Source organism: Zonotrichia leucophrys, chromosome 2 (assembly GCF_028769735.1).
Source record: "Zonotrichia leucophrys gambelii isolate GWCS_2022_RI chromosome 2, RI_Zleu_2.0, whole genome shotgun sequence".
Classification (NCBI taxonomy): domain Eukaryota; kingdom Metazoa; phylum Chordata; class Aves; order Passeriformes; family Passerellidae; genus Zonotrichia; species Zonotrichia leucophrys.
Window position 1 is genome coordinate 74,197,056 of NC_088171.1, and position 27,411 is coordinate 74,224,466.

General features: G+C 36.7%; 1 protein-coding gene across 3 annotated transcripts in view; it reads left to right on the forward strand.

The window, feature by feature from the left end:
• CDH9 (cadherin 9) overlaps positions 1 to 6,959 on the forward strand; it is a 96,864-nt gene extending 89,905 nt beyond the window's left edge. For all 3 annotated transcript variants that reach the window (XM_064705449.1, XM_064705450.1, XM_064705448.1), the window contains exons 10-12: positions 2,869 to 2,986; positions 3,073 to 3,324; positions 5,965 to 6,959. In XM_064705449.1, coding sequence (XP_064561519.1) covers positions 2,869 to 2,986; positions 3,073 to 3,324; positions 5,965 to 6,452 — 858 coding nt within the window. In that variant the 3' untranslated portion in view covers positions 6,453 to 6,959. The remainder of the gene's footprint in view (positions 1 to 2,868; positions 2,987 to 3,072; positions 3,325 to 5,964) is intronic.
• Positions 6,960 to 27,411: the final 20,452 nt, after the last annotated feature.

Consider the following 27,411-nt stretch of genomic DNA (forward strand, 5'->3'; position numbering starts at 1 on the left):
AACTCTTCTGTCATAAATCTTACAGCATCAGGACTTGCTCTAAATTCCTGATGAAGAGTGATCATACCTCAATGTCCCTAAGTGAATCAAAATGGGTGAATATATTACTGAAATGAAATCACAAAATGTACACAAAAGAATACTAACTTTTCTTCATATAAATGAGATACTTAAAAATTGACAGACTACTTTCTGTGGTGATTATCACTGACAGCATTGTCTTTTATTTACAGCTGTAAAAGTGAAAAAGAAAAATCCTTAATTAGATAAGATTTCTAATTTCCTTTCACCTGTTCATCATTTGGAACAATTCACCTGCAATCATGGTTTCTCATTGTTCTTTTAATCTCTCATTTTTCTCTGCTAGGCAAACAGCTGGTTCTCAATTCATGTTGCCAACAGTTAGATCAGGTAATGAGGTTGGGTTTTTACCCTCAGCTTTACCCTCAACAATAATTATTTATTGTAATTAGGTTCCTCTGTGCCTGGTAAAATTGTATTTCTCCATGTGATTTGCACATGAAGGGATTCAAATCTTACAAACACCGAATGATTACATCTCAAAAAGACCCAAGATACTCAATTACAATTTCTGATAGTTACTGCAGCAGGACATTTTCTCCTTGAGTTTTTCAGCAAGTAATTGTAAACCACACAAATGTTGTCACTTACTCTAATTCTGTCTTCTCTCTGGTACTTTTCTATTCTGTATTTTCAAACTTGTGCTAGTGTGAAAGAAAAATTTTCTCATTTAAATTTGATGTTGTAGCCCAATCAAAAAAATTTGGGTGGTTTTTTAGCAGTATTTTTAAACTGTGGAAAACTAAAATTAAACCCAATCCTGGTCCTGATTTCTGTACTAACACTTCCAGAGCCAGATTACAGGAAAGACAAAAGCAATTGAACATTTGAAAGTTATTGACGTAAAATGTAATGTAGAAACACTCTAAACAGGATACTTCACCATAAACAAGGATTTGATTAATCTTGTGAAACCGCTAAAAATTATTGAAAAAAATCAAAAGATCAGTGAACATTAAATGCTTTAAAAGTGAAAGTAGTATATGTAGTATATGTGGTTATTACTCTAACAACACTTAGAAAAACTGCATTATCCTGCTTTCAGCATAGTCACATCCTTTTGTGCAAGGCTGATGTTTAAAAATTACCATTCAAGTTCCTCAATATACCTCAAAAATAAAAAGAAATTATAAAAAATATTTTGTGCTTTTTTTTAGAAGGAGCTGTTGGAAAGTGAATGAGCTAAACACAGACCCCCCAACTGTTTCTGTTTTGTATTTTGGGCTTTTTTGTTTTGGGGTTTTTAAAATTATAATTCAATATTTTTAACTGCAATCAAATTATCCAAAGTTAACAAGAAAAAATGGGTCAAATATTCGTGGCGCAGTGCAGCACTAGCAGTAGCAAGTTTCTGAATGATAACAGCAAAAAACCACTTTAATAAAATGATTCATTCTGTGAGATACTACATACCTTCAACAATTTAACTGTATCCCCAAGTCTCATTAAGGTCAAGACAGTATATATGATAGAATAATTCCTTATTTGATAGCAACAAAGTTTACACATCATATTAGTGCTACTTTTCAATTACTGTATTTCTGGAAGAAGTCAATCTGCACCTTCTCTGGAAATAAAAGAAAAACAGAGTCTTTGTTAACAAATGGCTTTGATATCTGTGGGATTTAAAGACACCCTGAACACTGGAAACACCTGAAGACTCAAGACAGTCATTGGCTCTCTCTTGGCTTTGAAAGAAAAATGTTTAGCTGCTGAACTCATTCTGCCTTTAAGTGGCATAGTAATGTACCTGTACTGAGTTACAGCATCCTCAGTTGAGACTCACTCCTATTCTCATGCTACCAGTTTTGTCATCTTGTGATTGAATGCAAGCCTGTGCTTGCAAGCCAAGGTTTATGGACTATGGTTTACTCTCTCGTGTGACACCCACCAGGAAGGGCAAATGACAGAACAGCCACTCACAGACCTTTCTGGAGTTCCTGTGACTCATGCAGTGTGGCATGGTGTTAAATGTTGCAAGTCAAATCATAAACCACAGTTGTTCCCATGTAACTTTTCCTTCCTCAGTTCTGTAGCTGTTTCCTTTAGCCTCTCTGTCAGTCCAGCAGAAGATAGATTAAAAAAATAGTCAAATTTTTAGCATTTATGTGTGTCTACATAAAAGTGAGTACACACATTTGCACGTTTTGATGCAACAGGAAAGCCTATGCAATCCAGAGGTACTGCTGAAGCTTCTCCTTTTTTTCAGCCCACTCTGCTCTGACTGACCCTATTCTGGCACTATTATCACTCCTTCCCAGCTGGGCTTGAGTGGCCTTGTTAGGGCAGCTATTAAGCTCCACAGCCAGAGGTTTCAATTTAGGAGGGAGTAAAGCTTCTCTTTTTATTACCCTAGGAGAATTGAGAATCCTGCCAGTGCAGTACTCCAATTTATCGCCAGGAGCAGATGAGGTGGATTGAGAATTAGACCCACTTAACAACTGGTTTACACAGCACTCTCTGTCATTGCTACATGAAGCCACAGGAGGTTTATGGCTTATTCAGAAGGGCAAATGTTTCTGTATCACTGCAAGATACTGAGTACAAATCAAAGCACATGGCTGTTCTGCAGTGTGGACTGGATCCTTTTTCATCCTTTCTTATGTGTTTAAACCATAAAATAATTTGTTTACTGTAACCTCTACTGTATTTATTTGGGAAACATTTGGCTTAGGACATCAGTTTTTGTCTTCAGATAGAGAGTCATTGGATTTTTATGGGACATGAAAAGCAGAGAATTGAAACACAAGATTTCTAAAATAGCATGAAATACTCTTTTCTTTATAGCTCATACAGACTGTGAGTGCAATCGACAAAGATCAGCCTCCTCGAGGACACAAATTTTTCTTTGAGTTGGTGCCAGAATTTGCTGTTCATCCAAATTTCTCTGTTGTAGACAACAAAGGTAACTGCTGACCCTAACATCTCCCTCCCCAATATCACATAAAACTTAATTCAGAAACACTTATTGACTCTGCCTTTCCATTCTAGATAACACAGCAGGAATTATGACCAGAAGAAATGGATACAGCCGTAGTAAGACGAGTACCTATCTTCTGCCCATCATCATATTTGACAACGACTACCCGATCCAGAGCAGCACGGGCACGCTGACCATCCGTGTGTGCGCCTGCGACAGCCGGGGCAACATGCAGTCCTGCAGCGCCGAGGCCTTGATGCTCCCTGCCGGCCTCAGCACGGGGGCTCTGGTGGCCATTCTCCTCTGCATCATCATCCTGCTAAGTAGGTATCTGTGACAAGATGCTTCCTTGACCAGACAAAGAGCTAGTCACTTTAAGAGTCTTGATACTCTTAAAACCCTTATTCACATGACCCTCTAGAAAAATATCATCATTATTCTTTAGAAGATTGCGTGAGAAGAGTGAGACTGTGCCATTCAGATTAAATACAATTGAAAATACAGGGTCAGTTTTAGTTACCATGCTCATTTGAGTAATGTTCATACCATAATCATACCTTCATTTAGATCCAGAACTTTAAAATCCTATTTCTGAGGCTATGCTAAGTTTTGCAACAATGTTATGAATTATATTAGCTATTTAATGATGAAAGATTTGGATTTTTCCTGTACAGAAAATATTTAGCTCAAAAGCGTAGGATAGAAATACTCAATTTCTTGCAAGTGATAGTGAGAACTGCTGATTAAATAAGTATAAGAACAGAAGTCAGACAAGTGTTTGGAAGGTAGAAACATTAGAAAGATGTGGATACATATGAAGGAAGTAGAATAAATGTTAGTTCATTATCTGGTGTTAAGAACATAAACATTTCAACTTGCATGTTTTACAAGAAAAGTATCACCTCTACTTTCCAGTAAAACTCTGCAGAAAAGCTCTTTCCTTTTCCACCTGTTCTAGCAAACATAGCTTGCCAAGGGGTCAGTGGGAAGCTACAGGTGTTAGTTTATATAATTATAAAGGGATATATTTTTCTTTTTTCAGTTTTTCCCCTAGATTCAAGATAATTCTGTGATCCTCCTAATATTTGCTATAGGTATTAGAAGAAGGGCAATATCTATAAAACGTATCTGTACTGTGCTTAAGGGAGGGAAAATACTTGAGCTCTAGCAAACTGATAAACTGCTTAGATTCAGGAATTGCTACTGGCCTGGCTTTAGCATCAGCCCCCTTTGGATTCCCCAGGATGTTGTCCAGGCATAGTCAGGGAATCTGCTGATATTCTGCCAAGAGGCAGAACTTGAAAGGCACCATTCTCAGGAGAAAACTATGGTTCAAATTCTGCCAGACCTAGCTCTTCACCTTGCACAGCTCGTATCATCATGTCAACAAGCTCGGCATCTTAAAGCCATCCTGCATGCCCTGACAAGAGCAGGAGAAAAAGGAGCGTGAAATACATGCCCTTGCTTGCTCAGAATGAACACATTGCTCTGATTGGCTGCAATGCTTGAGTACAGATTGAACAAATCTGTACTAAAGTTTGGACTTATCAAAGTTAAATGACCCTTGGGGCCACAGCAACAAAGTATGAGACTCAGAAGAGGATCAGGGACCATTGCTGTGCAGAACAAGTTTGACCACTTCTTGTCTCAGCCCCAGGGTTAGAGGCCCTGCTCTGCTTAGCACCGCTGATGTATTTGAATTCAAAGAAATATGTGGCTGTGGAGTATCTAAACAGAATTTTTAGTCTACAGCTAGTGTGATACTCAGCATCCTATTTAATTTTTCAGCAAGCTTGTGTGTTATAATAGTAAACTGGTGCCAACATGCCCAACATAGGTGAGACATATTAAGTACCAGCCTTTGAAACTCACTTTACAATAACCTCTCAGTGATCTGCCCTTTTCTCTACATGGAATTCTTAAACTTACTAAAGTGTGTAGTTTCTAATCTATTATTATGAAAAGAAGAGCCTCTGTACAGGTAAAAGGAAGAAAACCCAAAGAATACTGAATGGAATATATTTCTATTAATTTTAGATTCACAACATAATATCATGGCATGTGGAAGATCTCTATTCCACTCCCCCCACCTGCAACATGTCAAACCTTAGTTTTTATTCACCAATATTCAGATGATTCAGAGTAAAAACTTAGCTCTTAGGACTCAACTTAACCATTCAGCACAGTTGTAATTTATGGTTCAGCAATCACTCTTGTGTCTCCTTGACAGATGATCTTTCTGGCCTCTCTTATTTACTCCAGCTGCTGGAGAGAGAGTCGGATTTTTACATGCACTTAAGCATTGAATTGCTACTGAAATCAATACAATTTAGACATCAGAATGTATTTAAAAAATCCTAACTTCATTTTTTTAACTCCCCTTAGAGAGCTTCATTTTTGCATCAATCCTTACCTCTTCAGAAGAGTTATTCAACTCGAGTTTCATAAACTAAGGGAATCATGTTTTTTCAAAAGAAACATTTAGTAACAAAGACTGGATTTCAATTCTTGCAGTCATTGAAGCAAAAGTAGTTTTGTCAATTATATTGATAGCTTAAGGTCTTGAGGTTCTTATTTTCAGAGGGACCTGTAGATCCCATATTCAAAAGTGAATTAGACACTTGGGAATACTTAAATCACTAGCTTTCAAGAGTGTGAATATCTTTTGCCGAGGAGGTTCAAATACATTTAATGAAAGGACCCTTAGTGACTGCCAGAAAGGTGCTACTTAGAAAAAGAAAATCAAAATCAGTAGGACAATATTGTATGGTATTGTTTACTTTTCAACTTCAGCGTAGTTGCAAATTTATTTAAAATATAAAATATTATAATAATTTCTCCCTTAGGTTTAAAAAAGGAATAAGTTTTTGATTGCTATCAAATCATTGATACTTTCCCTTATTAACTTGGAGATAAGGTTTATCACTGCATTGTTCCTTCATTCACTTTTTTTTCCCTTTTAGTATTAGTTGTCTTGTTTACGGCTCTCAAGAGACAGAGGAAGAAAGAACCCTTGATCATCTCAAAAGATGATGTTCGGGACAATATTGTGACCTACAACGATGAAGGAGGTGGGGAAGAAGACACACAGGCTTTTGACATTGGCACACTGAGAAATCCAGAAGCAAGGGAGGAAAGTAAGATGAGAAGAGATGTTATCCCAGAAACAATATTTCAGATAAGGCGGACTGCACCTCTTTGGGAAAACATCGATGTTCAAGATTTTATTCATAGAAGGCTAAAGGAAAATGATTCAGACCCAGCTGCCCCTCCTTATGATTCATTAGCAACATATGCCTACGAAGGAAATGATTCCATAGCAAATTCTCTCAGCTCCCTGGAATCACTTACCACAGAAGGCAACCAAGACTACGATTACCTCAGTGACTGGGGACCGCGGTTTAAAAAGCTGGCAGATATGTACGGTGGAGAGGACAGTGATCGAGACTGAGAAAGTCATCTGTGACTTGGTCAGTGTTAGTGGAATTCATGTCTATGTTCCTAGATAAATAAAGTGGCCTACTCTCTTACTTGGGAATAAAATATTTACAAAAAATAGGTGTTGTCTTAGTAAGGGTTTGCTTAATCAATAAGTCAACGTGAATGAATATGAATGATTGAGATTTTAAAAAAATACTGCAACCAACCTTCTATGCCTAGAAACCTCTGATGAAAGGGTTTTATAGGGAATGAAAAGACAATAAAAGGCTTTTTGCGCCTTTGATAATTACATGGAAACTCCATATTTTTAAATTGCTTTGCTTTACCTTTCCTACTATGTTGGATAGTGTGCATCTGCATTGTAACTTAATCTCAAAAATATACTTTAAAAAGATTAATATTACTGCCATATTTATTGAGTTTAAAATGTCTGTGTGTTGATTCATCCTGATATTTTTATATATGTATATTTATATTTTTGTATTTTTATTAAATAAATTAGAATTTATAAAAAGACTACTTATGTAGTTTGTCAATCATAAAGAACTGTCCAATCTTTCTGAACAAAGGAAAATTTGTATTGTGCAAAATTTCATTTTTGAATGCATCTTCTTATATCAGATTAGTGGTTGCAATGTACTGGGCAAGAACAATATGGAGAGAGGGGTCCTGCAATGGAAATGCAGTGTAGAAGGCAGAAAGGACTATTTTGAAAAGGTGATTATTTATAAATGCACTCTGACTCACAATTTGTATTGCTACATGGCAGAATAATACAGTTTCGTGGTGAAGCTCACTCACACATACCTTCTTACATGAACATATGACCACTGAGAAGACTGAACAGATCAATGCCTAGGGATCTAAGGAACTATTAAAGTTTATTCTGGCAGATATGAAAACAATTTTTAATATACCTTCAAAGAAATTGGATAATTAAGCTATCATCAATAATAAAAGGAAGGTTATTATATACTAATCTTATTTTGGAGCTTTGAGACAATAAGAAAAATCAGATACATTACTGATAATTTCTTTTAAATAAAGGGAACCAAGAAACAAAAACAAAGTCTAACTAGTATTTTATTAAAGTTGTTAATGTTCTAGTCCTTCAAATAAGTGTGTACATTTGCATATTTCCTACAGTCTTAATGACTATTAGCAACTAATTTTTTTTTAATATATTTGCTGGATATGGTTTTCCAATGCATTTATTTTTTCACAACACAGAAAAAAGGAATATAAGTGGACCACGTGATCTAACAAAGTTGAAGGGTTTATCCACATTTTGTAAAAAAAGAAGTATATAAAACCTCAAATTTATGGAAAAGGAGAAACATTTTTGACAATATAGGAAGTACATTATCCATAGCATTTCCATTTTTTAATGTTGCCTTTAAAGAAAATCAACACCTACAGATGTTTCAAAAAAAAAAACCACCTACAAAATAATAACGTTTCAAGGTTTTCTCTCACTGTTAATGAGCCATTTTTCATATCTTTTTATAATGAAACTTAAGATACACATTGACAATGTTATGTGGACTATTGAGTCACTTATCTCTTACCATAAAAATAATAAAGAGGATTCAACCTCAGAGATCCTTCAGCCAGACATAAGAACACACTCCTGATTATCTTTTTACTATGTTGACTTTCAGATTATTTATAAAAAAATATTTTTTATTATTCTTTGTTTAGTCCTTCTACCATACTCTTCTGCCAGCCCCAAGGATGTTTCTCAAGTTTCTTTCACACTGAACTCCTCTTTTTGGAGGGGAAGGAATGTCTGTGTGATTGTGGTTCCAAACAAGCACCTGAGTAGCTTGCTGTGAGATGTGCAACAGGTCTGTGACACTCTGTTGAAAATGAAAAACTTCAGTGTCACAGGAATGTCAAAATAACCTGCAAATATGTAGCAGCTATTTACATGGATGTGATGCAGATACAGGGCATTAGTGTATAACTTCATGACATAAGAATTAATATTTCTGTTTTGTGTCTTTTGGAGGTGAAAACAAAAGAGTTATGGAGTCTATGTTCTCAACCTGTTCCTGGGAAAGTGAAAGTACACAAGAATCCATTAGTCTTTGAATTCAATTTCCACAACATTAAGACATTACCTCAAGATAAGATAGAGGAAAAAGCAAAAGGAGAATAAAATCCCCTGTCCCTGAAGAGAAATGACTAGGGGAGAGGGGAGGAGTGACACCCAAACAAAACCAAAATAGAAGAAAATATACAATAAACTTTTCTGGTTTATAGAAATTGTACACCAAACTTCATCTTGCACAGTGCAGGACATCTTTCAGCAATCTTGTAAATTGTCATCAGAAGCCTGAATATCGCACAGTGAAGTGAAATGACAGAGGAGAGAAAAATGAAAATCTATCCTCAAGCAAGAACTGATACATGCAAGGTATATACTCCTGGAGTTGACTAAGTTTATAAGTTGTCAAGACCTGGAGCTGGACACATCAAAGGATACCAGTGTGACTTCAAAGAGGCTACTAGCAAAGGCAAGAAAACAGGAACAGGGTGTGAGAAATTCCTTTTCCTTGAAGACACAAAAATATCTTAAGAATTATATACTCCACATAGAAACAAGTTTATTTCTGTATTTTGGAGGGTTGGGGTTTTTTTGTTGTTGTTTGTTTGTTTGTGGGGTTTTAAATTTGTTTTGGTTTTGTGGGTTTGTTTTTGTTTTGTTTTGTTTTTTTGTTTTTTTTCAGCTGTTTTTTTTTTTCTTCAGTAACAGAAAGCAGAAAGAAGTATAATAGAAGTCACCTTACAGAATGCTCTCATAGAGACAAGTGCTCAGTATCACCATGTCACAGTACCACTACAGTAATTTGGAAGAGCAGAAAGTCCAGAAAATCAACCAAAAAGGTATCACCCTCTCCTTCTCTCACCCTAGGTTTTTACATCCCCTAAGTCATAGCCACTAAAGAGAGAGAGACAGAGCCTTTGTTTTCAGAATGAGACTTTCCCATGCTTTCCGGTTTGTTCACTGGTGAATCCAAGAGCCCTGTAATTCTTTAGCAATATGTGTTTAAAAATTTACCTACATGGATTTACAGATCGCAGAAATTCATGTAGTTGACATAATAAACAAGAAATTTCACAAAACTATTGGGAATTTCGAGCATTCATACAATACATAAAAGTAGTTAATAAAGTTGATTCCCAAAGACACAGAGGAGGAAAAGAAGGTTATGAGAAGTCTCTTAGAATTTGATGGCTATTGCTGATTTTACAGGTCCATATTTGGAAAACCTGGATGTAGCATTGCAGTCCCTGGGTGGGCAAGGATAGGTTGGATTCAAATCTACACAGGGACACTCAGCCAATGTCATTCAGCCCTAAATGCAGATGTGTCACTGGCCAGAGAGCTGGATGGTGCTGACCTCAACCAATCACATGTGTAAGCGAAGGAAATTGGAGCTCCTTTAAAAGGAGCTGAGGGAATAAACTCGAGGCTGTTTGTCACAGGGACCATTGAGTGTGTGTCATCTTTGTCTCTGACCACCAACTCCATGTTACACCTGGATGCAGCATGGATACTCCTACCCTAGCGTGGTGGAAGGAGCTAACTGACACAGAAAATGCCTTGGAGTTGTCCATTACAAAAGGTACTGATTAAGTTGTTAGCTTCCTTGATATTTCTAGATGAGTGACATTGATGTGTACAGTTTAGAGAAAGTACAACAAGAAAATAACCCGTAGAGACCAGGATTCAGCTGGATATACAAATAATATAGGTCCAATAATGGGCACAAGTGCTGATTGGCAGGCAGTAGGATATGCCATACTGGTTGAGCATCAAAAAACAAAGTGAGAGACGAGAGGGAGCTCAGAATTCCTTTCAGTGATACTTCTGCAGATTTTCCTTCCTCTATGAGTGAACTGAGGCACTGAAGTGCTGGGCATTTCCTAATTATGCACCTCTTCATCCTCTGTGAAGTCAACTGTGCTTGTTGACCAAAGTTCTGGGTCCATGGGACTGACTAATATGTCAGACATCTCTCACTGGGGAGTTCAAGGCTTTGGGACCTTAGAAGAGGCTCAAGGGAAAGGAGAAAAGTAATTTTTATTGCCAATCTCACCAAGGATCTCTTTTCTGCCACTCAGAACCACTCTGTTATGATTCACTGCAAAGGAGAAGAGCAGTTGGGAAAACTTGGAATTTACAAGACTAACTCAATCTCTAGCAGAAAACTTACTTGTGATTGCTAAGGACCGAGATAAATTTAGTAACTCCCAAGGAAATACTGTTAGATTTAGTGATCATTCTGAGCAAACTTAAATCGATTTTGAATGGGGTCTCTCCAGAGTTAAGAACAAATAAGCTTAGAAAAAGAAGTAAAAATGAATACAGAAAAATGTCAAGTGAATGTTCCAAGGAAAAAAAACCCAAACAAACATAAAGCCATTCCAGCTTGATGGAGGTCTTGTTTTGTAAAATCTATGTATTTTCTATTTCTTTTTTCACTTAAACTGCCTTTTGTGCTATTGTCATAAACTTACAAGCTTATTCTGATAAGTAGTCTTAGTACAAAGTAGTGCTGGAGATGATCTCCCACAGAGGGTTACATTTTTCAGTGAAATGCCAAAAGAGACTCCTCAATATGCCAGGTTAAGTAGCCTAAATGCAACCACCATCATGCATAAAATGCCTAAAATTTTTTAGGCCTTTCATAATTTTGCTGTCTTTAGAACAGAATAATCACACAGAGAACAAAGAGAAGTATATGCAACTTCCATTGGAATATTTCTTATGCATTGATGACAACAGACATGAACGCCTTTTGTTCTACCAAAGGCATTTCAACTACTAGTGGGGTAATTTACAGTGAAAGCCATATTTTAAAGTTACATTTACACTTCATTTCTCACTTGTGTTCAGCAGACAGACAGTGCACATAAGTGTCTGGGTTGTGCCATATTGGAGTATTGTTGTATTTTATGTTTTGCAACTGATTTTGTAGATAAACGAGAAGATTAAGAAGCAAAAATAAAAACCCAGAATGGGGATATCACATTTTTTGCTTCTGCCATGGGAAGATGAATGGGAGAAAGAAGAATTTTGGAAGAAGTTTTCAGGAAGAGGCATGGATTATATTTTATAGGCACCTTTTTTTGTTCTATATGCATCTGTGAATGAATATATATACATATATTAGAAAAAAATCTCCACTTTATCATCTGAAAGGTTTACCAACAGCAACTTTAGGTACCACATCTCATCAAACAGAGATATCCGTCTTAAAGGAAAAAACCCATAGCAGAACACAAGACACATTCAACTAAGTGCAAGCTGGAAGTATAAAGTAATCTCATTTCACAGATTGATTTATGCTGTTTTAGTATTCTTTTGTTAGAAGGTATATTTTACACTTTGGTTCCATTTCAGTTCATGAATCAAAATTCAAATGAGGAGAGATCTGGCCTGAACTCTGCTTAAAAATCACTTCCAAATTTGGGATTTTTCATCTTCATTAAAATCTCACAGGAAGTAAATCCAGAAAAGAATGCTGTGAATATCAACGTTCTTGTGTACCAAAGAAATCACGTTGACGTTATTTCTACAGGGGAAGTGAGTGCCTTTGTTTGGAATCAACCCACTGGCTGTCACAGGGCACCCTGCAGCACTGGAAATCCAGGAACATGTACTTCTTTCCTTTTATTATCCACCCCCCATCACCCCCACTCAAAGCAAGAAACCTTTCTCCCACTCCAGAAAAATTCATTAGAATACTTTTTAGAAAAATTTCAGATCACCAGTAAGAGCTGTAAAAGTGACAGGGTCTTGTCACAACTCCAATGTCTTTTTCTTGTGCACTGTTTTAGAAGGAAATACACTTTCATAACAGTCTTCTAACTTAAAATATGAGCACATTCCTGATTTGTTCATTTTATCATGGAATTTGACACAGTTCCTGTCATAACACATATTAATATACCTTTATCAAGCTTCGAATGAACTCTGTAATTTTAAAAGCATTTGCTTTTAGAGTCAGCAAGGCAAGCATTTCTCCCATCACTTCTCACAGGGGAATGACAGGCTGTACAAAGTATGCCTGCAAAAACACAGATCTTGATTTTAGTGGGAGTAAAATAATAACATTTTTCATTGCTTATAGTTCTGTCCTTCATTTTACTAGTGGAGTTATGGGTAGACATTTAGCCCAGACTAGAAACAGTTTACGATCTGTTTGAGCAGTGCAAGGATATCTTTGCAGGAACACAGGATCCTGAAACCTGTCCAGGATCATTACAGCCTTCCCTTCCCTCTAGCAGCTGGAGGCAGAATGACCACCCCAGCCACCTAATAATGCAAGTAGATTTTTGGTACATAGTAGTGGAAAAAGTAGTGAAAGAGCTTCATGAGTAAAAACTGTGAGAAGAAATTTAGGTATGGGATTTTTGTCACTTGAAGCTTGCTCTTTCAGCTGTCAAGAAGCAGGCTGCTGGTTGCTAGGGGTGACGATAATAATACTTACTTCTTATATAATGCTTTTATCCCTAGTTTTTAAAGCTTTCTTACAAAGAAGGTCAGTGTCATTATCACTGTTTCACAGGTAGGAAAAGCTCTTATTTGTGCACCAGTTCCCCCAAAAACACCCAGCAGGACAATACTGAAGGTAAGAAAAAACCTGTTCTTCTCTCCACAGGCCATACTGCCTTGAGGAGAGCTAATAATTTAGGCGACATTAGTTTATGTACCTCCACTGATAAAAGCAGTCATTTGATTCCACTGCCCCACAACTTTGAGACATCTTAAAAGAAGTAAACCTTCCATACGACTGTGAATCAAAGATTATTTCCAAACTAAATTGCTTTTTGGACAAGTATGTGTTTTGGAGACAAATACAAGACAGTTTCAAGGGGAAAAATTCAGTTTTTTTCTTGGCCTTGCCTTGTGCAGCAAGGTGAATGAAAGAGGCTTTTATTTCTAGGTACAAAGGAAAAAAAAAAAGGAAAGATAGAGAAATGTGCAGTAAACCCTAAAGACTGCAGGACTATGCTCAGATTTGTAAAAGAAGTAGCTCTGTCCTTAATCTCTCACTTAAAGCAGATTACAGTGGTACAGTGGAAGAATATCAGGTTGTAGTACCCAACACCAGCTGGTCTCCACTCCTTCAGAACTGATTGGGCTTTATTCCTAAGGACTCCTTCCATGCTTTTTCATTTGATTTCTTGATGAGACATTATCTTTTGATTGCTGAAAAAAATTAATTTTTCTCCAGCAATTTCAGATTTGTAATTTAATGACAAGTCTTTAGGAACAAGCCTGAACAGCGCTCAGCAGGGATGCAGAGAGAAAGCAAGACATGAAGAGGCTTTTCAACCCCATCCCCTGCGTAAATGAAGGGCTTTGTTTCAACTAATGCTCAAATTAGGATACCGAATGGGCACCAGGCAACTCAGCAACATCCAACGGGAGCCAGAGAGAGAGCCAAAGAGAGTAAACAGCTTCCCCACCTGCTAACACATATGCTGCCATCTGCAACTTACTGACCAAAGGGGAAGTTTGATCTTTTCCAAAGCAATGCCAGTGTGTTTTCTTCTGTGCCATGGATGAGTGCCTTCAGCCATCCTGCACAACAGTGCCAGAATATTTGTTGTCACTGATGTTCAGCCAACCCTGCACTGTTTTACAGCCAGCTTTTGCACAGCAATAACAGTAAGGGCCAGATTCCACCCACTGCATTTTTCTTCCCGAGTCATTGACATGCTGCTGTACTTACCAAAACTAAACTCATTGCAAGGTGTTATGAACACTCTAATTTTTAGAGGTAAAAAACCCCATGTGTTAAAGGTCTTCCTCTAGAGGTTATGAAAAGCCCTTAAAAATAAAACAAAAGTTAGATTTTCACTACATCATTGATACAAGCACACTCCTACTGGTGATGCAATCTAATTCATACATTTATACATTTGCGATAGAGTGACAGCCTGAAGAAAGAGGTAGCATCTTTTATCCAGCTATATTAGCTGCTCTAATGAAGCCAGACATGCTTTTAGACTCATGAATCCCTTCTCATAAGGGGATATTTCTGCAGTCTGTAGGGCTTACTGCACATTTCTTTGTCCATCTTTTTTCCTGATTTTTTTTTTTTTTACTTTCATAGAATAGTCATACTTGGAGAAGGAACAAGACAAAAAAGGACTATTTATATACAAGTTTTTTACTAATTGCTGTGGATCACAGATTTCAAGTTACACTTTGGGAAACATTTGAATATATCATAAAAGAGAGACATATCAGAATGAAAAGGATAGATGCATGGGAAGATGAAAGGTAATGAAAATTTGGGAGCAAAAACTCAAAAACATTTTGGGCATATTTTAAAAGCAAGAGTCACAGAATGCAAATGGACTGATCAAAGGACCAAGAGCGTACTGTCAGAAATATGGTCAGGGGCAAAGAATAGAAATTGGCAAACCAGAAATCTGTTTATATGTCTTCACTAGGCTCTTGGTTTTAGCAATAGGGATATCCACAAAACTAGAAAAGACTAAATTTGTGAATTGGTATTGTTTATCATTGTATCAACAGCAATTGCTTTCTAACCTCTTTACACCATCAATCATAAATAAATTTATATAATTTGTATTAGAATATTTTTAATTTAACAAAACTAAATTTTTTAAACTAGCTTGGAGTTTTCTTAAGGATTTTGTGTAGTAACTTCTAAATAATTTCAAGTTCAATTTCTTCTAAGACAGTATCTTATACTTTTGACTGTTAGCAGACAATATAGACCTAGCCTAGAAAATAGTTCAACAAAAATGGGAATTCCAAATTTTTTATTAACTGGCAGTGTATTCAAGATTCCATTTTCTCAGTATCCTACTAGAAATATTGGTTTCATTCTTAGTCGTGCCTCAAATGCAGCACAGAAGAAAAAAGTCAAGCTGTGTTCCTTTCTGCTCGTGCATCACCCATAGTTCTGAAATTAAAACTTCTCAAGTGAAAAGTGAAACAGAAGGAAGGAGAAGATTTTGTGGCATAAAAATAATTGTAAAAAGATAAAGTCTCTTCTGATAACACATGGGTTAAGAAATAACTTGGCCTGTTCTTGAAGTATAAAATGCTTAAAATAATTTAAACAAATGAAGCAAGAAATGTCCTTAAACCCAAGCAACTTTCCACAGTCGAATTGCACCTTTGAAATTTGAGAAGAACAAAGGAAAAAAAGTCTAAATAACAGAGTTGGTCTACAAGATACTTCTCTTAAGAAACAGAAGACATTCAATACAGAAGTATGAATAGGGATATATAGATGTACTATAAGGAAATTCAATATCAAACCACGGATATTTCTTGCACTATAGAACTATCTCCCCTAGAAAAATGTAGATGCTCATTTCCTCCTCACAGTTAAAACTTACAATGATCAAATAGTAATTCAGTGGAAAACCATTGTGCTAGGACATAAGAAATGGAAACAGAATGAAGGAGTAAAATAATATTACCCTTTTACAGAGTATCATCTGCAACATTAAATAATTGTACATAGATTCCTTTTATTTTATTGCATAGTATTGAGGTGCAGACCTGCACCTCAATAATCTCCAGTCCTGCAGAGATTCTCCACTGAAAAACTTTTCTATACATCCAAAATACCCATATTAAATTGTCTTTACTGGTTAATTTTTATTTTTTCTTAAAGAAAAGGGTCTCCATTTCTGAGCACTGGCACATAAGCATAAAGCCTATGGGGCATGGGAATGTCAGACTTACAACCCTGCTGTGATTTTCATGTGTATATTTTCAAAAAGAAACATCTATGCTAATACAGCAATATGCTTGAATCAGCCCAGTATGTGTCTTTTCTAGGTTCTCTTGCACTCCTAAGGAATATTAAAAAAAATATGATGTTTCATTTGCTTTAATTTCAACATTATACAGAAGAAACCACAAGAAAATATTAAATATTTTGATTATGTTTGAAAAACATTAAACATGACATTCAATGTATCAGCTGTTAACAGTATACATTTCTTGTGCTGCTTCTCGGGATGTAATCAAAGAAAAACAAATCACCAATATGTCAGATATGGAAATTTAAATCTCAGTAGCATAAACACATTTCGTACACTACATTCACATATAAATATTATCATTCCCATGTGGACCTTTCCTTTATTCTTTCCCATTTTTGTATAATATAGCACTGAAATTATTTGCTGTACTGCCATTATCATACTGAGATATATAGAGAACAAAAGTATGAAATAAAAAAAAAGAAGAGTGTCTGATTGTTTTCTGTAGGAAAAACCTAGTGGACACAGGCTTCTGCTGTTTCTATGCCACTTCCTCTGTCACCCAGAAGGCTACCAAAAATATCACTCACAGACCAAACTGCTAACCCTAACAACAAGAAAGGATGGGCTTCTGGATTCAAAGAAATAGACCCAGGGCTCGCTGCCCTGAATCACAGCCTGTGCTATGGGAAGGAGGATGACAACAGTGAAAATAAAGCAGAATCTGAAAAACACACTTAGAAACATGGATTAGCTCTTCATGGAGATTCCCACACTGAAAGCTGGGGAAAAATGTTCACAATTTTGTTGCTGTTGGCTTATATCTACAACAAAAAATTTGAGGCCAAATCCTTTATTTGAAGACTATTTCATGGGGTGTGTTGTAACCCCACACTGGAAGATGAGGGTATCTCAGTTCTTGTTAACTGACCCACTGACCCCTTGGGCAGATTAGAGTGAAATGACAATGAATGATCAATGTCGAGATATATATATATATATATATATATATATAATTGTGTATAATTGTGCTTACTTTGGAAGAATTTGTTTGCAATGTAAATGAGGTAGGCAGTGATTTTGGTTATTATTACCTAAATAATAGATATTTAGACAGATAAATAAAGATCCTACTTGAGAAAATCTATATGGAAAAGACAAATTATAATAGTAGAAAGATCTGACCACCCATGGATCCAAGAAGAAGAGCGGATTGTTGCAATTTCGATGTTTTTTAGTCGAAGTGATGGTTACAGTCTTGGGAGCAAAAACCCTAGAGCAACTCTCTGCCATAGGACGTCACTCAATAAGAATGTGATTTCTACAAAAGCTTGTGTTTAAAGAAAAGCAAGTAGTCAGAAACTTGCCATTGTCAAATCCGTCAATTGAACTACCATATAACACCATGCTCAACGTAGAAATCTGGGTGAAGAAGAAGAGGGAGACACTTGCATTGATGGTGTTTGTCTTCCCAAGCAAATGTCACACATGATGGGACCCTGATCTCCTGGGAATGGTTGAACATCTGCCTGCCCATGGGAAGCAATGAATGAATTCCTTATTTTGCTTTGCTAGTATGCACAGCTTTTGCTTTCCCTATTAAATTATCTTCCTCACCATCCATGAGTTTTCTACCTTTTGCCATTCCTATTCTCTCCCCCATCCAGAGGGAAAGATGGTGTAGTGACTTGTGTGGGGTCATTTGACAGCTGGGATTAAACCACAGTGCAGAAAAAATCACAATCAAGGCCTAAAGCACCAACTTTGAGCTAAATTGGATGTATTTATGCTATTTCAGTACATTTCTCTCTATTAACCTAGTCTCTAGTCAAGACTACTGCTTTCCCCTACCTTTCTGCAATATTTCTGAATCTTTTTTTTTTGACACATGCTTCTTACCAGAATCCATACTCAAATCTGTGATATTGCATCCCAATACAGCTTTCCAGTTGAATGAATATTTAGATAGGCAGACAACTTCAGAAATACATTGCAGAACCCACTGCGCCTGCTGTGCTCCTCAGAGACATTTGGCAGGATATGACATTCCACTCTGCCAGTTCCCCAGCTTCACGGAAAAGGATGTGGTTGCCCTTGGCAGGGCTGTTCTGCCCACCTGGAGCAGCTTGTCTGAAAATGAGGATACATGCCAAAGAGTCTGCTGCATAGCACCATGCAGCTTGGGCGAAAGGAACACACGTGACCAATCTAGAGTGTGGTTACATCATCCTCAGAAATCAGAACTCTCAAATCTGAAACAGCTCCTCCACAGTCAGTCTTTATGCTTCCTTTTCCTCTTTTTGTAGAAGAGGGATGTATTTCTTCTCTTCTTTGTGTAGAAAAGGGATGTTGTTTTGCGTTGGCTACATAAGTTTTATATGCCACTTCTCTTTTCCACAGGTTAAAATTTTGTTAGCTTCAGTCTCGTAGTGGGACTTAATGATTAGAGAGGGAACTGGATGTTAGGAGACATGTATTAACAGAATTAAATAAATATAATATTATATAAATAATAAAATATAAAAAACTAATTGGGATTTTGTAAAATTGTGCTACATAACTTTTTGACTCTTCTCAAATTAAAAAAAAACCAAACCAAAACAAAAAGAAATTATGAAATCTGCTTTTGTTAAGTGAAGGTACACCTAGATTTTTCTGTAAAATATATCTGCATTCTTCTTAGAAAAAAGTTGCATCCATTTGCATATGCATCATGTGGGCAACTCTCTTCAAATCTTTGTCCAATATAGGTTTTGAAAAACTTTCCTTCTAGAGAAAGTAAAATTTAATTCTCCATTTAGAAAGATAACATCTCCCAGTTCACCAGGAAAAGAGTGTAGATTTAGGGATGCACCAATACAACTCTTAGTCCTTATTGGTTCAGCAAGAATTCTTCCAGCATCTTGGTGATTTTGTAACACTGAAAGGATTGGTTGGGTCAACCTCTAAAACTGCTAAGCCTATGCTACCATAACTGTTACTGCCAAAACATTTATTCCTTTATTCTAGAAGGCCATATGACCACCACTTATAACCTTTCACAGTAACTCAATGCATCTATATATAAAAAAAAAAAAAAAAAAAAAAAAAGGAAACGAAAAAAAGCAGTGTCGGTTCACAGTCATTGTATGAATACAGCTGTGGTAAAATCATTGGGTTTTTTTCAAGTTTTTGAAAAATTATGTAACCACATTTTTATAGCTACTTTACTTTATTTGCATATTCTTTGCAAATTTTTTGTGATCTCATGCCTTAGTAATAATTATGATGCAGACAGTTAAACTTGTAACCTGGTACTCCTCTCCTTAAAACATGTAACAAAACACTAAGAATTTATTATTGTAAAACAACAATGGGAACTCAATAAATGTAGACAAGGAAAGAGAGGATGGCTGTATAGCTGGAATGTACGGAGAAAAATCGTAATTCTAACTTTGTTATGTTCTAAGCAGAAGGTTTTTTAACACAAGGAAGTGGGACAAAAATGGTTTAGATTGGTAGGATAACTAGGATTGCTATGGAGATAATTAAGGAAGATCGGATTATCAACAATGCCAAATACTGGAATCAGGTTGATTAATCTCTTCATTAGCAGAGAATGAGAGGACATAACTACTTCAGGGAAAGTGGTTTCTAAGGAAGCCACAACAAAACCCTTATTGAATTTGGACAAATAATTTGCCCCAGGGTAAGAAAACACATCTAAGAGCTGTGTTGAAGAACATTAGATTTCACACCCCAAAATATCCAGACGTTCAATGTGAAAGAATTTCATGGTACTATTGCACACAGAAAGCACCCTGAGCACCATGAGCAAGAGTGAGAGAAGAATAATAAAGAACTTTCTCCCATGCTACTTTGCTTTCTTCTTGACCTTTCTTGTAATGTCCAGAAGCAAGTTTATACACAAGACATTGTTAACAGATAAATTAAGGGGGGAAAAAAAAGTAAGAGACAAAGAGGTAAGAAGAAAAGGGGCTGGAGAGAAAAATGGTGCAAGCTCTTTGTATTTTTCTGGTAGATGTAGCTATGGAGGATAGGGAGGTCAGAAATAAGTCAAAGGAAGACAGGCTATTTAATTTGTCTTTTTGAAAGAGTTGTAAATTAGATTTTGTAGTTCACAGGATATACCTGTGGGAGATTCTAGTAAAAAAAATCTCACATTACTCTCCAAAGCCAGTTATTTTATGTCAGCATGAAAAACTAAAGCTCACAAAAGCCATATACATTAAATATATTAACTCTTTATTACACATTTGTGAACCACAATACAAAACATAAGGAAAATAATTGCCACCTGATCTCATAATTACTTTGAAGTTACAGAATTTTTACATATAGTTTAATATTTACTTTTAAAAGGCTGAGAAAGTTTAGAACAGATGTGTCAAAAAATGCCTTTGGTTTCACCCTCAAGCATGCTCTTTCATGACTAAGCGAGAGGGTAGCATACAGGAAATTCTGGTTTATTGGTAAAGCACCATGGGAATGTTCTCAGGTACTGGAGAACTTCAATTACTTCTTACAGTTGAGGGGCGCAGTCTTCATTTACTGACATCAATCACAAAACTAAGAGTTTTTTAACAATCATTAATATTATTATTGTTAGAAGAAAAAAATATCAAAAAAGATGAAAGAAAACCGGCTACACTTCTGAAACCATGGATAAAAGACTTACTATGTTGCTGCTTCCACTGTTAAGTAGCACATTAAAACTGACTAACATAAATATACACAGGAAAACAGGATCTAATTTTCTGGGCTAGTTAGTTTAGTGGCAGCAACTTGACTGATATTTTGTTCAAATTATGACCAGTATTGCTGACAGCTGTATAACTAGATAATGACATCAATGTTACACTTTATTTTTAGGGTTTTTTTTTTGACTTAAGATGTTCTGCTCTAATAAAATAAATATGCAAACAGAAAACCACTTTTGTTTGAATTTTCAAATTTCTTTTAGGATATATTTTACCATTATACTGAATGGCAGCAGTAAGTTCGGGTTCCAAAAAAGCTGAAATCGTAATGTTTTTAGAGACATTTCAATATAAGGGAGAAATTTTGTCATAATAAATACACAGTTTTGAATGTCCCTGTGTCTATTAAATTCTCCTATGCTTTATCTAAAAGTACAAATCTGTCAGAAATGTGTTGCTTACGTTTACCAAATTAATGGTTTGTTCTAAACAGCAGTCATCAGTAACATATTTCTGAGAAAACAGTGTCCTCTTTCCCATTGTGTCTACAGCAGGCAAATGCAGAATTTTTTTTTACTTTTCATGAAAAAAAATTAATTATTTTTTAAAGCTACTCTAAAAATATAGAAACATCTCTACTAGGTTTAAAGCTTGCATACTAAACTAAATTTTAAAAAAAGTAATAGCACCATTTATACTGTAGATACATCTGCTGCTAATACAAATACAGCAGAGATCACTATTGTTTTCTTAGGAACAGCTTCTTCTACCATCTTTAATAAAAATAGACAAATCTATTAATTAAAAAAAATAGTATTTCAGATTTCTCAATAAAATATATATTTACTGTGAGGGTGATGAGGCACTGTAACAGGCTTCCCAGAGAAGTTGTGGATGCCCCATCCCTGGCAGCATTCAAGGCTAGGTCGGATGGTGCTCTGAGCAACCTGATCTAGTGGAAGGTGTCCCTGCCCATGCCAGGGGCATTGGAACAAGATGGTTTTAAGGTTCCTTTCAATCAAATGCATTCTATGATTACAGAAATTCCTTATTAGTCTGGAAGAAAGTCAGACCCATGGAGAGCTAGTACATGCTACTAAGAATGCTTGCAGAACTTATATTTAATCCCCTAGTGTATATTCATTACAATACAGTATTTAATTTTTATATTATTTTCCCAAAGGACCTTCTCTACATTCCCATTTCATATATACCATAACTAGCTGCATAAAAGAATACCTCTTTCATATTTTCTTATACTGCTACTACTTAATGTTTGCCACATAAATTATCTGCTGCATACTCTGCAGATAAAGCAATGAACACAGAATTTTAAATTTTCTCACTCTTGGTTCTCTGAGATAGATCTGGCATATCAGATACTTTTATTCCAGAATTCTTACAGGGTAGAAGCCAATTTTTTAGGCTACCATTGACAAATGATATACTGTGCATATTATGCACTTCTCTATCTATAGCATACTAATTGCAGTATACCTCAGCTGTAGGAATCATCTTTCCAAGAGGGTTTGCATAAGCACTAAAAAATAGAAGAAAAGAAGACACATTACTGTGGGATGCTGCTGTGAATTGATATGATGTGTCAGGGAGTTACTAGATATTCTGTTTTAATCATTCGGGGGTATAAAATCAAGGGTCTTGGAAAAAAAATTAATTTAAAAAATCCCTAATCTGAGGATTTTTTTTTGTGACTTACTTGAAACGCTATTTGAGAAAATATAGAAAGTGTTCTGAGAGAAGAATCTGAGCTTGCCCCTTTTTTAAAGTGATGGTCTAAAAAAATAAGCTTGTTAAACTGCACTCCCTTCAAATCACTCTCTTCATCTTAGGAAACTTAATTTTGGTTTGGTTTTTGTTGGTTTTCTTTTGACTAGTGCTGGCGGAGTTTCAAATATACAAATGAAACATTTCCATTCAACTTACTGTGTCCAACTTCTCTCACATCCCCTCCTCACCCCTGCAAAAGTTTTTTTTGGTTATAGCAAGAGGTAGAAGTTACAGAATACCACATGCTATTCTCAGCATGTGGAAACAACACCTGGCCTTGGAGCCTGGAAATTTACTTATTATCTTTTTTTTATATGTATATGCATATATATATATATATATATATATGCATGTGTGTGTGTGTTTGTGTATTTATTTGCACACACATATATAAAATCTGCCATTACCTATCTTTTAGGAGAGAGCTAAGATCTCTGTTCAGTTCTGAAAAAGAGCGTTTAACAGACGGTACCTTTCCCAGCAGAGGTGGAGGAAGTTGATCTACCAAAACTTTGTAAGATCTCCCAAAAATATATTTCGTGTAGCTCTGCATCCCAGTGCTGTGAAAGGCTTCACACTGCATTTGTCAGGTTCAGGGTGAGTTGAAGTTTCTATATGTGCACTGCATATTTAATGTATACACTCACCTTGTTGGACAGAAGTTTAGAACACAACTAAAAAGTTTATAGGAATAGAAGCGCCAGATCCACCCTACTTCCCCTTCACACTCTTCCCCTACTCCTCTTCTACAGAAGACACTCCTCTGTGAACCTCCCCAAAGTGATCCCATGCGATGGGCTGCAGTTCTCCACAAACTGCTCCAGTGTGGGTTCCTTAAAAAAGGTGCAGTTCTGCAGGATTAGATTTCTTCAGCATTATTTCTCACAGGGTCATAAGTATTGCTGGCAAATCTGCTCCAGCATGGGCTCCTCTCCTTCCAAAATTCCTGCCAGAGGCCTATTCCAGTATGGACTTCTCAAGGGGTCATAAGCCTCCTTTGGGCATCCACCTACAGCGAAGTGGGACACTCCAGAGGCTCAGGTGGATGTCTGCTCGCTTGTGCAGATCCATGTGCTACAGGAGGAAGTCTTCCTCACCATGACATGCACTATGGGCTGAGCAGGAGAACCTCTGCTCCAGCATCTGGAACAGCTTCTTTGACATATTTTCACTCCTCCATTCTCTGGCTGAAGTCTCTCCTGAGCAGTAACTTCTCTCCTTTCTTAAATCTGTTTCTGCAGAGGCATTACCAACAACACTAATGGTGTTGGCCATAGCCAAAGGTGTGTCTATCTTGGAGCTGTCTCTATCAGACAGGGGATGGAATTTCCAACAGTTTCTTGCAGAACCCATCCCTGTAGTCCCCAGTGTTACCAAAACGTGGCCATCCAAACCCAATACAAATCAATGGGTGGCATACACACACTAGCTAGTTCTATATAACTGATAAATGTCATACAATTTTTGTGCCAATGGAGTTAAAGTGCTGTTCTTTATCTTTCACTCTGCACATGCACTGAAAGGATATTACAGGAATGAATTTGGCTTGATGAGAAAGGAATAATAGGCATGAACAAAAATCAAGGGCTCCTTACTGTTCCTGAACACTAGACTACCTTTCACTGAACTATAATTTGTCATTCTGGCTGTTATGTTTCAGAAGGTTGCTAAAACGTTGTGTCTCACAGCAAGTGGGTAGAGAAAAAGAAACCCAAGAGCCATTTGGTTTGTCTTCTTGCTACAATATAGTTGTGAGCTTCTAGATTTGCAATATGTCAAGAGGCAAACTTTTGAGTAGCTATTCAACACTTAGAAATTATTGTAATGATGTTTAATTCCCTCTTTCATAATTGTTACTATGGCAACTACCAATTCTGATCTGGTGAAGCCAAAACTGCTTTAAAATTTCAAAATATTTCAATAGTATGCTTGCATTTTTTTTTTTAATATTGCATTTAGACTTCACATGTTTCAAAATATGTGAATAATAAGAGCACAACATTATGTGGACATAGTAAACAGGCACATGATAACTAGGGACAGAATCATTGCAAGAGCTTCTGATAAGAGTGGTTTTTTGAAATTAGGACATGCAGCAAAAAAAATCCTACGCCTAATCGGAGCACAAGTAAGCACATCAAGTCTTTCATTTTTGTAAGGGTGGTCAGGCTAAGGAACTAATGCTACACTTTGACACGAGCATATTATTTTGTTTCCCTTTTTCTGCCTACATTTTACAAAAATCACTTTTTTTGTTGCTTTTTTTTTTTTTCCCAAAAATCATCATCCAACAATTTGGTTATGAGGCATCTGATGAGAAGTGAATTGGCTTGCTGCTTGTGCTGAGAAGTGCTACTTTATTGTCACTGTACAACAACCTTTATTTTCTCCTGTAATGCTATTGCTTAGAGACTCAAAGCTGCATTGTAACTTTTAAAGGCAAAATTAAGTATTCCCTCAGCATCCCCTGGCTTGGTCTATAACAAGAAATATTCACTTTGAGCACAAGTCTAGATTCCTTGTAAAAGTAACTTGCTTGATGGCTTCAGTGGGAGTCTTACTCGCAGAAAGAATTCAAGATAGAGCTTATAAATATGATGTGCAGCACTTCTGTATTCCTCATAGGACAGCCAGAAATATGGAACTGTACATGCACATACCTCTTTTCAGAGGCTACTTAATAGAATTACATTGAGTTTTAATAAATCCAAACTATGCCATTTACAAAATATGTTGGGATCACTCTCGAGGAAAAATACTGCAGTTTTTTGTAAGATATTATTAAACACAAGGAGAGAGGAAATGGGAGAGGAAATAAATGGTATCATAAAGCAATGCACCTCTCTTTGAAAACCTGAGTAGCTCATGAAAAGCCTTATGGACATTTTTAGTATATAAAGCATCTAAACACTTTTACAGAGTTGTTGCTCATTTCAATGCTTTGATAATATTAAGAACTCAAAATATGTCTCTTACAAGTAAACAATTTTGATACATGTGAGTTTGGAACAGACAATGAAAGCAACTGGAATCTGTTCCTTATTTGTTTCTTTATGATATCACGTCTAGCATGGATAGCTTTAGTCTCTCAAACAGCTCAAAAATCTTCTTAGACTCTTCCTGGCTCCCCACTGCAAAGCACCAAAGGACCCTGTCTCAAAAGCAGATACCACAGACAAATTAGGGGGTCTTTCATACTCAGTACAGTGTATGGTAAGAGCTGTTATGTGACTTCAGGTGCAGAAAGTGGTGAAAGAGGCACCTCACTGATGGTCCCTGTAGGTTTGAAAGGAAGACTCCAGACCTCACAAGACAAAATCCAGTAAGCAGGTACAGAAGACTTTAGAGTGACAACATGGAAAATATAAAGAAGCAGAAATTGGTTTTCTAGCAGAATGGTGTAGTAGCAGTTGGTACTGACTGTGAGTGTTTGGGATAAATTGAATTCTGAACCAACAAAATTCATTCTCTCTCTGGGCAAGATAAGCTGGAGACAAAACAATTGTGACCTATCTAAGCACAAACCATGAATGGTTTTGAAAAAATCCATAAAGAGCAACAAACAGAAAGTGAAAGAGTACACACAAATAAGTTCCATGAGAAATTCACTGCTGTTTTTGGAGAGGATTACTTGCATTCACCTGCTTGAACAATAAATATTAGTTATTTAGTTATCTTTTTAAAAAAAAAAATATTTTTAATGTCTTTTCAACACTTAACAACAATGTAATATTTCAGTTACAAACACACAAAACCTCAAATATAACTGTGAGGCTATTGTTTTGTTTCACTTAAATCAGGGTGGGGGCTGTTGTAGTGGGTTGACCCTGGCTGGCTGCCAAGTATTGGCCAAAGCCTTTTTATCAGTCCCCTTGGCTGCTGGAGAAGGAGAGAAATATAACAAAGGATTCCTGGGTTGAGATAAGGACAGGGAGTGATCACTCACCAAATATCATCATGGACAAAACAGGCTTGAATTAGAGATTAATTGAATTTATTGCTAATAAAATCTAAGAAAAGATCAGGATAATGAGAAATGAAATAATACCTTAAAAAACACCTTTCCCACAAACCTCCCTCCTTCCCAGCTCTATCTCTTTTCCCCAATGGCACAGGGATGAGGGTTATGGTACATGTCATCCCTTCCACTGCTCAGGGAGAGGAGTCCTTCCCCTGCTCCTGTGTGGGGTTCCTCCCATGGGAGAGAATTCTCCTTTAATAAATGTGAGTCCATTCCACAGGCAAGGGTTCTCCACAAACTGCTACAATGTGGGTTACTTTCCCTGCATTACAGCCCTTCAGTCACAGCCTGCTCCAGCATGGGATCCTCTCTCCATGAGTTTGCAGGTCCCTGCCAGGACCCTGCTCTAGCATGGGCCTCCCACAGGTTCGCAGCATCCTTTCAGATATCCACCCGCTCAAGCATGGCTCTCCTCCCCAGGCTGCAGGTAGATCTCTGCATCCCTGTGGTCCTCCAAGGGCTGCACATCTCTGTCGTCATGGCCTGCACCATGGGCTGCAGGGGAACCTCAGACCCAGCACCAGGAGCACCTCCTGCAGCACCTTCTGTACTGACCTGGTGTGTGCAGGGTGTCCCTCCCACATATTCTCACCTCACTATTCCCAGGATACAATTATTACTGCACAATTTTTCTTTTTCTTCTTTCTAAATCTGTTATCACAGAGGTGTTACTGTCATTTCTACTT